We start from the raw sequence: 15,608 nt of genomic DNA, 5'->3' as shown, positions 1-15,608 counted from the left end.
TCCTTCCACTTATTCACACAACATGTCATGCCCCGCCCCCTGTTGGAGTCTGAATCCGAGGAGGAAGACAAACAGGAGAGTAGCTCCATTGGCTGTGGAGGAAACTGGGGAAGAGCAAAGTCCGGCTAGGCAGAGCAGAGCAGAGGTAGAATAAGGGAGAGGGGGTTTAGAGGAAGACCCAGGCCCACCCCCTCTTCATCCTAGGGCACGCAGGGAAGAACGGAGAAGAGAGCAACATGGGTTGCATGGCTTACGAGGGAGGAAAGGGCCCTGATTCCCTTCACAAGACACACCTGGGAAGGGAGTTTAAAGGAGAGGCAGATGGGAGGGGTCTTTGTCGGGAACAAATGCTGAGTTCACTTAGTTTTGGCTGCTGTTATCTGAGGTTCTGGCATCCTCCCAACTGGTTTGATTTACTGCCATGTTACTTCACTCTGGAACTCCTTATCTTGTTCTGCCGGATTTATTATCCTATCTTGCCCTGTTGAATTTATAGTTTAATAATTTCTGTTTACACCGTTTTGGATTGGAATATCTGCAGCCAAAGGCTGTTGCAGGTTCCTAGGAGAGTTTTTCTCCAGACTGGAAGGTAACTGGGACATTGGGGCAAAGTTGGAGCTAATAAAGGGACCCCTACTTATTCTCTGGCTGGGTTGCCTTTGTGCCACGCCCCAGGTCATCACACAACACATCAACCCAGGTCAAGGGAGGACCTAACGGATGCATTGACAGAGCCCAGTTCAGTATAAAATAAGTAACAATAGTTAACTAAGTTAATTGTGGATATGTGTATGGGGGGCAGGAAGTTTGAGAAGGTTGTGTGAACTTAGCCTGCTTGGTGTAGGAGTCCTTGTAAACCCTAAAACTGAAGTGTTCAACATATGACCACAATTGAGCCCAAAATTGATGTTGCTAAGTGAAAAAAATTGTTTAAGTGAGTTTTGCCCCATCTTACGACTTTTCTTGCCACAGTGGTTAAGTGAATCACTGCTGTTGCTAAATGAGTAACACGGTTGTTAAGTGAATCTGATTTCCCCATTGACTTTGCTTGTCAGGAAGTCGTAAAAGGGGATTGCGTGACCTCCCCCCGGACGCTGCAACTGTCGTAAATGTGAGTCAGTGGCCAAGCACCCGAATGTAAATCACGTGACCAGGGGGAGGCTGCAATGGTCGTAAGTGTGAAAAACGATTTTAAGTCACTTTTTTCAGTGCCGTTGTGACTTGGAACGGTCACTAAATGAACTGTTGTAAGTTGAGGACTACCTGTACTGCATAATTAGGTTAGTTATGGGGCAAACACACCCCGGTGAGTGCCTTCTTTTTTAACCTGCCTTAAAGAAGCAGGAAACATCATTCACACAACAGGTTCAGCTCATTTACTTTATTACATTTGTTGTAGCTGATCGCTGGGACTCAGGAAGTAATTGGCTAATTTGAATTCCCACAAGTGTTGTTTTCACCTTATTTATTTGTTCGTTTGTTTGTCAAACATGCTGTTAGTTGCAAAGTTATGTCTGACCCATCGCGACCCCATGGGCAACGTTCCTCCAGGCCAGAGATGGTATTCAGCTGGTTCTGACCAGTTCTGGAGAACCAGTAGCTGAAATTTTGAGTAGTTCAGAGAACTGGCAAATCCCACCTCTGACTGGCCCCGGCCCCATTTATTCGCTGCCTCCCAAGTCCCACCTGATTGGCTGCATCTCCTTTTGTTGTCCTGCACAGGAGAACGGAGCTGGAAAGCAGGTTAGTGGGATGGGGAGGGAATGGGAATTTTGCAGTATCCTTCCCCTTCCGCCAAGCCACGCCCATTAAGCCACACCCACAGAACCGGTAGTAAAAAAATTTGAATGCCACCACTGATCACGACTCCATGAACAACGTTCCTCCAGGCCTTCCTGTGATGACCCAGGGTGTGGCACAAAGACAACACAGTCACATAAGTAAGAAGAGTCCCTTTAATGCCTCCAACTTTTCCCCCAATGTCCAGGTTACCTTCAGCTGGAGAAAAAACTCTCCCAAGAACAGTCTTTAAGTGGAGGAAATTCAGTCTGAAAACCAAGTACATACAAACTGTAAATAAAAATCCACACAAACCATGCTGCAGCAATTAACTTGACAGGGCAGGATGGGGAATTGCAGACTTGAAAGGCCAACAAAACACACACAGTTGTGAAGACGCCAGGAACCCAGATAAGCCTCGACAATAACAGATAACTCACAATTTGCTTCCAACAAGTTGCTGTGCTCAGCTTTTCTTTTTAAACACTGTGTTCCCAGCTGCAGCTAATGAAGGGAATCAGGGCCCTTTCCTCCCCGGTAAGCCATGCAACTAACGTTGCTCCCTTCTCCATTCCTTTCTGCATGCCCTAAGATGAAGAGGGGTTGGGCTTGGGTTTCCCTCTGAATTCCCTCTCCCTTGCTCTGCCTCTCTCCTGCTCTGTCCATCCGGACTTTGCCCTTCCCCAGTTTCTTCCCCAGCCAACGGAGCCACACTCCCACTCCCTGTCAGCTGCTCAGCCTCCCCCTCCGAATCAGATTCCGACAGGGGCATGACACTTCCTGTCCTCCACCATCCCCCGGAGTCCATTTCTACTTCAGTGACTCCCTCCCTCCCTCATTCTCTGCCATCCTCTTCTTCTTTTGCTCTCAGTCTTTCCCAGCATTAGGATCTTCTCCAGTGAGTCCTTCTTTCTCATGAGGTGGCCAAAGTATTTGAGTTTCATCTTCAGGATCTAGCCTTCTAAAGAGCAGTCAGGGTTGGTCTCCTCTAGGACTGACCGATTGTACAAGATGACAAGCATAAGTGTGAACATAAACAGGAACAAAGGAAGTACATACAGATAAATGGGGACCGTAAGACAGGAATGGTAGGCACGCTGGTGCGGTTATGCACTCCCCCTTTAAGGAACAGGGTGAGGTCCACGGTAGACAGTTTGAGGTTGAAACTGTGTGGGGTTGAGGCTGTAACAACGGAGTCCGGTAGGGCGTTCCAGGGGTTGACCACTCTGTTATTGAAGTCGCATTTTCTGCAAATGAGTTTGGAGCGGTTTACCATTAGTCTGTATCAGTTGTTTGCCCGTGTATGATTGTGGTTGAACTGAAGAAGTTGTTGACAGGCAAAATGTTGTAGCAGACAATTTTGTGAATTATGCTTAGATCACACCACAGGTATAATAATACAATATATAATCTATCTATCTATCTATCTATCTATCTATCTATCTATCTATCTATCTATCTATCTAATTATATCTATCTATCTATCTAATATATAAATACTATATATATGTGTGTGTGTGTGTGTGTGTGTGTTTTCTTAAGTTTTCGCGGGTACTTACATGTACTTACAAACTGAATGCCTATATATATATGCATATATATATATATATATATATATGCATATATAGGCTGCCCCAAATTCAAATCTGAAACTACTGTAAAAGTCTGACTCACAGACGGACACAATACAGAAGCCTGATGATGGCAGATGAGATTCTGCTGAAACGTTGCTACAACTTTAAAAGAACTACAATGACGTGGGAAAATACCCAACCAAGCCGAACACCATACATGTAAGTACCATGAAAACTTAAGAAAACAAATATATATATATACACACACACACACACACACACACACACACACACACAATATATATATATAATACAATAGTCTTGCCTAGACTATTGTGTGAATGTAGCCCTAGGCCTGGCCCTTCAGCTGGGAGAAATTTGCAAACAAGATGCAAATTTCGGTCTTTAAAGGTAACCCCTGACTACCGAATCATTAGCTCCAGAATTAAGAGAAGAAGAGAGAGAGAGATATATCGTGGCGTTTGCACAAGTCCCTTACCGACAATTAATTTAACCACAGTGTTTTTCAATTAGTCTGGATTTGCATGACACAGACCTGGAAGCTAAGTAGCATTTGGGTTGGTTGCATACGGTGCGGTGGCCTTGTTGGACGCTCGGCTGACCGTGATCTCAAGCAAGGCCACAACAGCCAGCCTACGTGAAAGCAGAACCAAAAGGTCAAGGGGCCCTTTATTTAATTTTTATTTATATGATTTTTTAAAAAATTCTTGATTTTTATAAATAATTCCAAAAGGCAAACAAACAAACATATAATTCAGGGAGGCCTCGACTTACAATCGTTCGTTGAGTGATTGTTCAAAGTTACAACAGCACTGAAAAAAAGTGACTTATGACCGATTTTCACACTTGCCACCTTTCCAGCATCCCCATGGTCATATGGTCAAAATTTGGATGCTTGGCAACTGGCTCCTATTTATGATAGTTACTGTGTCCCGGCGTCACGCAAGCCCCTTTTGCGACCATCTGGCAAGCAAAATCAATGGGGAAGCCAGATTCACTTAACAACCGGGGTTATTATCTTATTCACCGCAGTGGTTCGCTTAACAATCCAGGCAAGAAAGATCGTAAAATGGGGCAAAATTCACTTATAACAACAGAAGTTTTGGACTCAGTTGTGGTCGTAAGTCGAGGACTATCTGTATTTTCTCCTCCTATTTTTCCCACAATAGCATCCATGTAAGGTGGTTGGGGTGAGAGAAAAAACCCTTTTGTGCCTAAAGCAGGACTAGAACTCCCAGTTTCCTGGTGATTGGCCCCAAACCACTCAGCTGGATTTGTTCATTTGTTTATTTGTTCAACCGATTATAAGATTACAGGTATAAGTACAAACATAGTTATGAATACATGAAATGGATACATGTAAGAAAAATAAAAAGAAACAATAGGACAGGGACGGTAGGCACATCACAGTGGTGGGATTCAATTTTTTTTTTTTACTACCGGTTCTGGGGGACATGGCTTGGTGGGCCTGGCAGGGGAAGGATACTGTAAAATCTCCAGTCAGAGGGGGTATTTGCTGGTTCTCCAAACTACTCAAAATTTCCGCTACCGTTTCTCCAGAACTGGTCAGAACCTGCTGAATACCACCTCTGGCACGTTGGTACACTTATGCATGCCCCCTACAAATCTCTTAGGAAAGGGGTGAGGTCAATAGTAGACAGTCTAAGGTTAAAGTGTTTGGGGGAAGAAATCACAGAGTCAGGTAGAGTATTCCAGACATTGACCACTCTGTTACTGAAGTCGTATTTCCTGCAACCGAGTTTGGTGCGGTTAACCTTGAGTTTGTATCTATTGTGTGCTCTTGTGTTGTTATGGTTGAAGCTGAAGTATTCATTGACAGGTAGGACATTGCAATGTATGATTTTATATACTATACTTAGATCGGACCGAAGGCGGCATAGTTCTAGGTTTTCTCGGTCTAGAATTTCAAGTCTGGTGGCATAAGGTATTCTGCAACGAGTAGAGGAGTGGAGAACTCTTCTTGTGGAAATATTTCTGGACTTTCTCAGAACTCTTCTCTGTATTAATATCAGATATGTAATGCGGGTTCCAGACTGATGAGCTGTATTCAAGTATTGGTCTAGCAAATGTTTTGTATGCCCTAGTTAGTAGTGTGATATTACCAGAGAAAAAGCTACGTAGGATTAGGTTAATGACTCTTAATGCCTTTTTGGCTATGTAGTTTCATTTCGTGCTTAAAACAGAACTAGAATTCCTAGTTTCCTGGTAATTGGCCAAAGTCATGCAGCTGATTGTTGTGCCTAAGATAGGACTAGAACTCCCAGTTTCCTGGTGATTGGCCCAAAGTCACCCAACTGGCTGTTGTGCCTAAGTCGGAACTAGAGCTCCCAGTCTCCTGGTGATTAGAACAAAGTCACCCAGCTGATTTCTGGTTCTTAGACCAACTCCTTCACCTCTAGACCAGATTGAGGGGTTTGGGGTATACTAGCAGGATACTTGCTGGCCAGATCCCTGAGGAATGCATCCTGGTTGGGTGGAAGCTACTCAGAGCAGGGACTTTTGTAGAGTCACAACAGGAGTCTCCTTGAAAAATAGGGTTTCTGCCCCATCCCTAAACTGGCTGTTTTCAGAGAGCATCATTGTGTTTTTATTAGAAGTTTTCATTTTTTTTGGCTGAAAAAGTGTAAAAATGTGGCTTTTTGCCCAGTTCTGTATGGTGAGTAAAATCCCACTCTGCACGGCTGGCTGGGGAATTCTGGGAGTTGAAGTCCCACCCGTCTTAAAGTTGCCAAGTTTGAAAAACACTGTTTTTAAATGCATTGCACGGGGTGTCTTTTATCTCTCCCTTTTCCAGGCGGATTTAAAACCAGCCTGCAAGCTGCTTGCAAGCCAGGGTGGGGGAAAAAAAAACCCTTTAAAAGATTTTTACCTCCCTTAATTTTAGGTTACAGCCATTCCTGTCAGCCGCAATCATTTTATAAGCAGCTGCAGTTCATAAACTCACAGTGGCTCTTTTCATTTCCTGCCTATCATTGCCTGGTACCTTCTACATGCTCTTCTCACTGCAGCTGAGGGCACCTCCGAAAAAGGAGAATATTTTTTTTTTTTTAAAAAAATCATTCTAATGCTCCAGATCCAGAAGGGGTGCTTGAAGTCATCAAGCTTCACCCTTCGTTTGATGGCAGGAATCCAAACGGACAGGATGTGTTTTCCTAACGTTCATCGTTGTTATCGCTTCAATCCATTATGGGCGGGGTGGGCTTCAAAAAATTTAGCAACCGGTTCTCTGCCCGGTTGCTGGGTGGTCGTGGCCATGGTGGTCGTGACCTAGTCAGCCTCCTGCACCATGGCCGGGGGTATTTTCACCCTTCCCGGGCTACAGAGGTTTCCTCGAGCCTCAAGGAGGGCAGAAACGGCCTCCTGGGGCTCCGAAGGCTCTCCGGCCTTCTGGAGCCTCCGAGAGCTTCATTTCCCCCCTCCCCAGGATCCGGAGGCTTTCCTTCAGTCTCCGAGAGGTCTGTTTCTCCCCTCCCCAGGCTCCTTATGTCCTCTGGAGGCTGGAAATGGGGGCCTATTTCTGGCATTCTAGAGCCTCCTGGAGCCCCATTCTCTCTGGGAGCCCCTCCCCTGGCTCTGGAGGCCCTCCGGAGGCCGGAAACGGGCCTGTTTCTGGCATTCTAGAGCCTCCTGGAGCCCCATTTCTCCCCTCCCCAGGCTCTGGAGGCCCTCCGGAGGCCAGAAATGGTTCTGCATTTTCTGGCATTCTCCCAGGCCGGAGCCTCCTGGAGCCCATTTCTCCTGGCCCCATTTCCCCAGGCTCTGGAGGCCCTCCGGAGGCCGGAAACGGGCCCTGTTTCTGGCATTCTAGAGCCTCCTGGAGCCCCATTTCTCCCCTCCCTAGGCTCTGGAGGCCCTCCGGAGACCAGAAACGGGCCTGTTTCTGGCATTCTAGAGCCCCAGGGAGCCCATTTCTCCCCTCCCCAGGCTCTGGAGGCCCTCCGGAGGCCGGAAATGGGCCTGTTTCTGGCATTCTAGAGCCCCTGGAGCCCATTTCTCCCCTCCCCAGGCTCTGGAGGCCCTCTGGAGGCGGGAAATGGCCTGTTTCTGGCATCTCTCGAGAGCCCCGGGAGCCTGGCATTCTAGAGCTTTGAGCCCTCCTCCCTAGGCTCTGGAGGCCCTCTGGAGACCAGAAACGGGCCTGTTTCCGGCCTTCTGGAGCGTCTGGGAGGCCCGTTTTTCGCACTTCTCGAGCCTCCACACGGGCCCTGTACTTAACCTGGGATCCAGAAGAGGCCTCATTGAGACTCCTGGGAGGGCCGGGGAGGGCAGGGCCAGCCAGTCATTGCATCTACCGGTTCTGTGAATCAGATGTAAAATTAACATCCGGTTCGCCCAAACCGTTGCAAACCAGTTGCAGCCCACTTACGGGGTAGTCCTTGGCTTACGACCACAACTGAGCCATAAAATTTCTGCGGCTAAGTGAGACATTTGTAAAGTGAGTTTTTGCCCTTTATGACATTCCTTGCTGCGATTGTTATAAAGGAACCATGGCAACCATTGCATTAGCAACACGGTTGTTAAAAGCAAAAGAGGATCCCTTTTTCAGCGTCATTGTAAATGTGAGCAGTCGCGGAATGAATGGTTCTAAGTCAAGGACCACCTGTAAAGTAATTATGGTATATGGGGAAACCTGGTTTTGAAGGACACCACACCTTTTGCAACAACCAAAATAACCACAAGTCGTATTTTATTATTATTATTATTATTTTTCTCCTTGCCTTAAAAGCTATTCCATCTCTCTTATCTTTCTGTTTTCAGTCCGGGCAGCCTTTTAAATTCTCAGTGTTGGAGATTTGTGACCGAATTAAGGAAGAATTCCAGTTCCTCCAAGCTCAATATCACAGGTATGGAAAAGAAGAGGTGGGGAAAAAAAAAGATGATTAATGTTCTTAATTCTGATAACTAAGTCGAACCTCCACACCCAGGGGCAGTATATCCCACAATACTGTACAGCCTTGAAAACTTCAGAAATCTCTCTGTTGCTTTTTCTCCCTGGTTGCTTTTTTTCCCTCCCTGTCAACCATGGTGCAGCCTTGTTTACACATCACGTTAAGCCAATTGCACAGGGGCAGACAGGACAGCACTCCAGAGGGTTTAACGTCATTGCCCAGGGGATCATGGGTTGCCCTCTCCCCTCTTTGGAAGAGCTTTATAGCTCCCGCTGCCTTAAAAAAGTTCAAAACATTCTCAAAGATCCATCTCATCCTGGACACACACAACCCTTTTTTAAAAAAAACTGTTACCATCTGGCAGACGGTACCGGATAATAAAAGCAGGACAAATAGGCTGAAGAACATTTTCTATCCCAGGGCAATAGCTCTGTTGAATTCTGCCATATAGTGCAATATGATGCAATATCAGGGGTTTTCAATTCAATGTATAGAATGTGAATGATGTGTGTTTGTGTTTATTTTCATAGTCATAATGTACACTGAAGAGAGTATTTAATTTTCGTTGTAGGAGATGCAGTGACAAACTAAACTAAACCTAAACTAAACCTAAACTAAACCTAAACTAAACCTAAACTAAACCTAAACTAAACCTAAACTAAACCTAAACTAAACCTAAACTAAACCTAAACTAAACCTAAACTAAACCCAAACTAAACCCAAACTAAACCTAAACTAAGCTGTGGTTTGTTTAAGCTCAATTTACAGAGTAATGGCTGGATTTACCCAACGTGCTGTACCAGAAAACCACATTGTGCTAAGTTGCATTGTGTGAACTAAAATCTGGGCCATTTTTCTGTTCTCCCTTCCCTTTTCCTTTAAAAACAAAGAAAAAAAGGGCATTCCCTAGAAAAGGAAAGCAGCCAATAAATCAATTTATTTTAGCTTCTCTCTCTCTCTCTCTCTCTCTCTCTCTCTCTCTCTCTCTCACACACACACACACACACACACACACACAGAGTCCATTACAGCCCCTGAGTGAGGAAGCCATGGAAAAAGGGAAGGAGTTTGGAGGAAGTGGCAAGGATGGTTTTGAAGAGAGAGTTTGGCAGAACAAAAAGTGAACGTGTCCCTTGTCTGAAATGGTATTGGACAGGGAGTGTCAAACTCAAGGCCTGTGGGCCAGATCCAGCCTGGGGATCCAGCCTTAGATCTGGCTTGCGTGGCCACCCTGGAAACAGCAAAGTACTGGCCTGCAGTGCCTCTGCCAGCGGCCCCCACTCCCTGAGCTCTGTTTTCACTTACAGAGGGCTATCCAAACAAACTAAAAACAAAAGGAGAAATGTTTCACCTTTTACATTTGATCAGGCAAGAATGGACAGGAAAGGAGAAAAGGAAAGTGGAAAGACAAAAGAAAAAGAAGGGAAGATGGGGAGAGAGCAAGGAAGGAAAAAGAAGGAAAGAAGGGAAAGAAGAAGAAAGGGGAAGGAAGAGAGAAGGAAAAAGGAGAAAAGGGAAGGAAAGAAGAAAGGGAAAGAGGAAAGAGGAAGAAAAAGAAAGGAAGATGGGGAGAGAGCAAGGAAGGAAAAAGGAAAGAAGGGAAGGAAGAAGAAAGGGGAAGGAAGAGAGAAGGAAAAAGGAAAGAAGGAAAGAAGAAAGGGAAAGGAAAGATGAAGAAAAAGAAAGGAAGATGGGGAGAGAGCAAGGAAGGAAAAAGGAAAAAGAGGGGAAGCAAGAAGAAAGAATGAAGAGGGAAGGAAAAAAGAGAAAAGGGAAGGAAGGAAGGAAGGAAGGAAGGAAGGAAGGAAGGAAGGAAGGAAGGAAGGAAGGAAGGAAGGAGATAATGAGAGTGAATGAATATTTGTGAAAATGTACAGAAAGTGGAAAATGGAATAAGAAACTGAATATGAAAGATAAATATGTAATTATGGTCATGTTTGTATGGAAATGTAAAAATCTGAAACCACATTGTTCACCAAAAGAGATGTCTGTAAAAGATAAAAATAAAAACTTGGTACAAAAAAAAAATTGTGCAGGGGGCTGGACTAGAAGACCTCCAAGATCCCTTCCAGCTTTATTCTGATTCTGAATTCTGAATCATATTCCACCCCGCTTTTTTTTTTTGCAGCCTGAAGTTGGAATGTGAGAAATTAGCAACCGAAAAAACAGAGATGCAGAGGCATTATGTTATGGTAAGTCATAGTAATAATATAAATAATAACCATAATACTTTTTTAGCAAGAAATTAATGGATTTACAAAATACAGGTAATCCTTGACGTATAACAGTTTCATTTAGTGACTGTTTGAAGTTACAACGGCACTGAAAAATGGGATTTATGACCATTTTTCCGACATACGACCGTTGATCGGAATTGAGCCCAAAATGTCTTTTGCTAAGTGAGACATTTGCCAAGTGAGTTTTGCCCCGTTTTACGACCTTTCTTGCCACTGTTGTTAGGTGAATTGCTGAAGTTGTTAGGTTAATAACAAGGTGGCTAAGTGAATCAGGCTTCTCCATTGAATTTGCAAAAGGTCGCAAAAGGCCCCAGGACACGGCAACCGTCATAACTATGAGCCAAGCGTCTGAATTTTGATCATGTGACCCTGGGGACGCTGCAACGGTCGTAAGTGTGAAAAACGGTCATCGGGCACTTTTTTTCAGCGCCATTGTTTACTTCAAACAGTCACTAAATAAACCGTTGTAAGTTGAGGGCTTCCTATACATGGTTGCTAAATTGTTGAACCCAGAGGTGATATTCCGCAAGTTCTGATCAGTTCTGGAGAACCGGTAGTGGAAATTTTGAGTAGTTCAGAGAACTGGCAAATCCCACCTCTGACTGGCCCCGCCCCCATCTCTTCTCCACCTCCCATTGAGTCCCAGCTGATTGGTGGGGTTCCTTTGGTTACCCTGCACAGGAGAACGGAGCTGGAAAGCAGGTTAGTGGGGTGGGGAGGGAATGGGGATTTTGCAATATCCTTCCCCTTCCCCTGCCACGCCCACCAAGCCATGCCCACAGGACCAGTAATAAAAAAAATTGAATCCCACCACTGGTCAAACCCCGATTTGGTGGCATATAATCAAATCCTGGCCCAAATGGTTCTTTTTTTAATTTTTTTTTAAAAATAATATGTATTTACCTATTGCCGGCTGCTTGGGATTTCTATGTGCTTCTCGCATGTTTTTTGCATGGAACTGTGGCCGCGTAGCCATCGGAGACCGAATGTCAGGAATTGGGGCACGAAGCTGAGAGGAAACTAATCAGAGGGTGGAATTCTACCAGTTCAAACCAGTTCAGACGAACCGGATGTTAAAGTTACATCTGGTTTGCCGAACCTGTAGTTGAACTAACTGGCTGTTCCAGTAGGCCCCGCCCACCCTGGCCCCGCCCACCCAGCCACCGGGCAGCGAACCGGTTGCTGGCATTCTTGGAATCCCACCCATGAAACTAATGTTTTATCATGGCCAAATCATTGGAATTTTGCAGAATTTTGAGATAAACAGCCTGTCCAACTGGCACTTCTCCTTCTTTTTCAGTATTACGAGATGTCCTATGGCCTGAATATTGAAATGCACAAACAGGTGGGCCTTTCCTGGGAATCGCGAAAAGGAGCAGGTTTGGGAAGGAAATTCAGATTCGGATATGCAAAGGCAGAAGTTGCCCCGTTGGGCATAGTGGGTGTAACTTTGTTAATTGGGATGATGCCAAGGGTCTAGGTTGCAGTTGGCTTCCTAGGCGGCATCAGGTTGGCAAATGTATAGGCTGAGTTCATGCAGAGGGATTAACCTCCCTGGTCCATTCACACCACAAAGCTAAGTTTAGTGTTGTGTGAAAGCAGCCAAGTTGTTTAAAAAGGTATGAAAGAATGGGACTTTCTGAAGGGAATACTTTGTAGACTTCCCTACTTCCCTCCATTCCATTTCCTTCCTTCCTTCCTTCCTTCCTTCCTTCCTTCCTTCCTTCCTTCCTTCCTTCCTTCCTTCCTTCCTTCCTTCCTTCCTTCCCTTCTCCCTCCTTCTCTCTTTTCCTTTCTCCTTCCTTCCTTCCTTCCTTCCTTCCTTCCTTCCTTCCTTCCTTCTTCCTTCCTTCCTTCCTTCCTTCCTTCTCCCCTCCTTCTCTCCGTTTTCCTTTCTCCTTCCCTCCTTCTCTCCATCCCTCCCTCCCTGTTTTCCTCCCCCTCCTCCTTCCTTTTTCCTTTCCCCCTCCTCCCTATTTTCCTTCCCTCATTCCTTCCTTCCCCCTCTCTCCCTCCCTGTTTTTCTCCCTCCCTCCTCCCTCCTTCTCTTACTCCCTCCTCCCTCTTTTCTGCCTTTTCCTTTCTCCTTCCTCCCTATTTTCCTCCCTCCCTCTCTTCTTCCCTGTTTTTCTCCTCCTCCTCCTCTCTTTCTTCTTTTCTCCCTCCTCCTTTTTCCTTCCCCCTCATTCCTTCTTCCTCTCTCCCTCCCTCCCTCCCTCCTTTCCTTGAAGAGAAAATTTGAGCAGAGGGAGCCTTTGAAGTTTCTCTTTTCTCCTTTCCTTTAGGCTGAGATTGTCAAGCGGCTGACTGCGATCTGTGCCCAGATTACCCCCTTTCTCACACAAGAGGTATAAATGAATGAATGAATGAATGAATAGTGCCGGGATTCCGGCAGTTACCCCCAATTAAATCATGAATCTCGAGCCAAACTTCCAAAACTTCCAAAGGATTTATTGGGAATTAAAATGTCCGGCACTGCCTGGGTGTAGCCGACTCTGAGACACATCACTCATTGTCACCCATCACCCTGGTTTTCCCTCCCACCCCTCTGGGTGTATCGTAATTCATATCCTCCAATGGGACACATCCATAGCCCGGAGTCATCAATCATGTTCTCCAGTTAGATCTTTGTGCGGCAGGAACTTCCATCGCCTAGTTATTATCTTTCAAAAACCATGTATGGCATGCACTTTCGATTTCCAAGCTGCCGCACTGCTCTTTCAAACCCCTTCCCTCCTCCCCCCCACACCTTTCTGTTGGCAACCCTAAAAAGACCATAGAAATATTTGATGAGTTGACAAATAGCAGGCAAGAAAAAAAAGTGAACAATTGTAAAATTGAGGATTACCTGTAATCCATCTTCCCCATTGGTGGCAACTAGACTCTTGCATCGCTTGTTAAGAGTGGGCCTTGGCTGGTCTGGGGCAACGATTTCATGGGAGCTGTTTTCAAAGTGCGCTGACCCTGTTTTCCTTGGCCCCCAGCATCAACAGCAGGTCTTGCAAGCCATGGACCGGGCCAAGCTGGTGACAATGGGGGAGCTGAACAACATCATTGGGGTGAGTGAGTGTTGCCAGGGCCAAGCAGCCTCCTTGGATTTTTTTTCCACAAACAATTGACCACAGCCGTGGTTCTCAATCCCAGCAGCGTTAAGATGGGTGGACTTCAACTCCCAGAATTCTCTGGACTTGCCACAAAGTGAAAGGAAGGAAGGCAGGGACGGAGGGAGGCAGGCAGGAGGCAGGAGAGGGGACGAGAGGAGGGAGGCAGGCAGGAAGAGGGGAGGGGAAAGAGAAGGTAGGGAGGAGGAGGGAGGGAAGGAAGGAAGGGAGGGGAAGGAAGGAAGGAAAGAGGTGGGGAAAGGAAAGAAGCATGTAAGAAGGATGGAAAAGAGGAAGAAAGAGAGAAGAGAAAGGAGTAGTAGGAAGGAAGGAAGGAAGGGGGAGGGAGGAAGAGGGAGGAAGGAAGGAAGGTGAGAGAAGAAGGAAGGAAGGAAGGAAGAAGAAGGAAGGAGGGAGGGGAAGAAGGAAGGAAGAAGGTGGGAGAACAAGGGGAGAGAAGAGGAAAGAAGCACGTAAGGAAGGAATGGAAAAAGGAGAACAGAAGAAAAGAGAAGAAGAGAAAGGAGTGGTAGTAGGTAGAGGAGGAAGGAAGGAGAGAGGGAGGGAGGGAGGAAGAGGGGAGGAAGGAAAGAGAAGGAGTAGAGAAGGAGGAGAGGAGGAAGGAAGGAAGAACAGGGGAAGGAAGGAGGAGGAAGGAAGGAAGGAAGGAAAAAGGGAAGGAAAGAAGGAAGGGAGAGGGGAGAGAAAGGAAGGAGGAAAAGGAAAGGGAGGAGAGGGAGGAAGGGAAGAAGAAGAAGGAGAAAGAAAGAAGAATAAGGAAAGAAAGAAAGCTACCCTGACGGGGGAATCCTGGGAGTTGAAGTCTATCCCTTTCAAAGTTGCTGAAATGGAGAAACAGGATGTGAACCTCTCTTCACCCTTCCACCCAACTTAAACAGTCCACCCATTTTGACCAAACTCTCCGGAGAGTTTAACTGAAGCACAGGCGGCCGCCTTCCAAGGAGCCCAGAATCCAGACTCTTGCAGGGGGGCAGCCCAAATCCTCCTCCACCTAGAAGGATGTCCAGCAAGCCCGATGCTTCTAATTATGGAACCACCTTGACCTTCTGGATCTCACGGGGTTGGTGACCGTGACCGGAAGTGGAAGATGGAGCCCTGCCTGGATTCTCCTAGGGCAGAGGTCTCCAAACTTGGCAACTTTAAGACTTGTGGACTTCAACTCCCAGAATTCTTCAGCCAGCTATGGAAGGAAGGAAGCGAGCAAGGAAGGAAGGAATTGGCAAAGGAGAGAACAGAAGAGAAGAAGGGTATGAGAAGAAAGGAAGAAGAGAAGAGAAGAGAAGAGAAGAGAAGAGAGAAGAGAAGAGGAAGGAAGGTAGCAGGTAGAAGAGGAAGGAAGGGAAGGAAGGAAGGAGGAGGAAGGAAGAGGAAGGAAGGAAGGAAGGAAGGAAGGAAGGAAGGAAGGAAGGAAGGAAGGAAGGAAAGAAGGAAGGAAGAAGGAAGGAATGGAAGGAAGGAAGAAGAGATGGGAGAGACAGGAAAGGAGAAGAGATAGAAGAGGAAGGAAGCAAGGAAGGAAGGAATGGACAAAGGAGAGAACAGAGGAAAAGAAGGGTAAGAGAAGAAAGAGAAGAGAAGAGAAGAAAGGAAGAAAAGAGGAAGGAGAGGTAGCAGGTAGAAGAGGAAGGAAGCAAGGAAGGAAGGAAGGAAGGAAGGAAGGAAGGAAGGAAGGAAGGAAGGGAAGAAGAGATGGGAGAGACGGGAAAGGAGAAGAGATAGAAGAGGAAGGAAGCAAGGAAGGAAGGAATGGACAAAGGAGAGAACAGAAGAAAATAAGGGTAAGAGAAGAAGAGGAAGAGAAGAGAAGAAAGGAAGAGAAGAAGGAGAGGTAGCAGGTAGAAGAGGAAGGAAGGAAGGAAGGAATGTACAAAGGAGAGAACAGAAGAAACGAAGGGTAAGAGAAGAAAGTAAGAGAAGAGAAGAGAAAGGAGAGGTAGCAGGTAGAGAGGAAGAAGGAAGGAAGGA

The 15,608-nt window shown here is 46.0% G+C and overlaps 1 protein-coding gene across 4 annotated transcripts in view; it reads left to right on the top strand.

Annotated features, from left to right (window-relative positions):
- Positions 1–15,608, top strand: part of LOC113429048 (transducin-like enhancer protein 2) — a 67,446-nt gene that overhangs the window by 3,048 nt on the left and 48,790 nt on the right. For all 4 annotated transcript variants that reach the window (XM_087952749.1, XM_087952750.1, XM_087952751.1 and 1 more), the window contains exons 2-6: positions 8,154–8,239; positions 10,413–10,476; positions 11,822–11,866; positions 12,807–12,869; positions 13,506–13,580. In XM_087952749.1, the coding sequence (XP_087808875.1) occupies positions 8,154–8,239; positions 10,413–10,476; positions 11,822–11,866; positions 12,807–12,869; positions 13,506–13,580 (333 nt within the window). The remainder of the gene's footprint in view (positions 1–8,153; positions 8,240–10,412; positions 10,477–11,821; positions 11,867–12,806; positions 12,870–13,505; positions 13,581–15,608) is intronic.

The sequence above is a fragment of the Notechis scutatus genome, chromosome 1 (genome assembly GCF_049901735.1).
Source record: "Notechis scutatus isolate UNSWTSFEM ecotype Mainland chromosome 1, rNotScu1.2, whole genome shotgun sequence".
In the NCBI taxonomy this organism is placed as follows: Eukaryota; Metazoa; Chordata; class Lepidosauria; order Squamata; family Elapidae; genus Notechis; species Notechis scutatus.
Note: the sequence above shows the minus strand (reverse complement) of the source record. Positions and strands in the feature narration are given on the sequence as shown.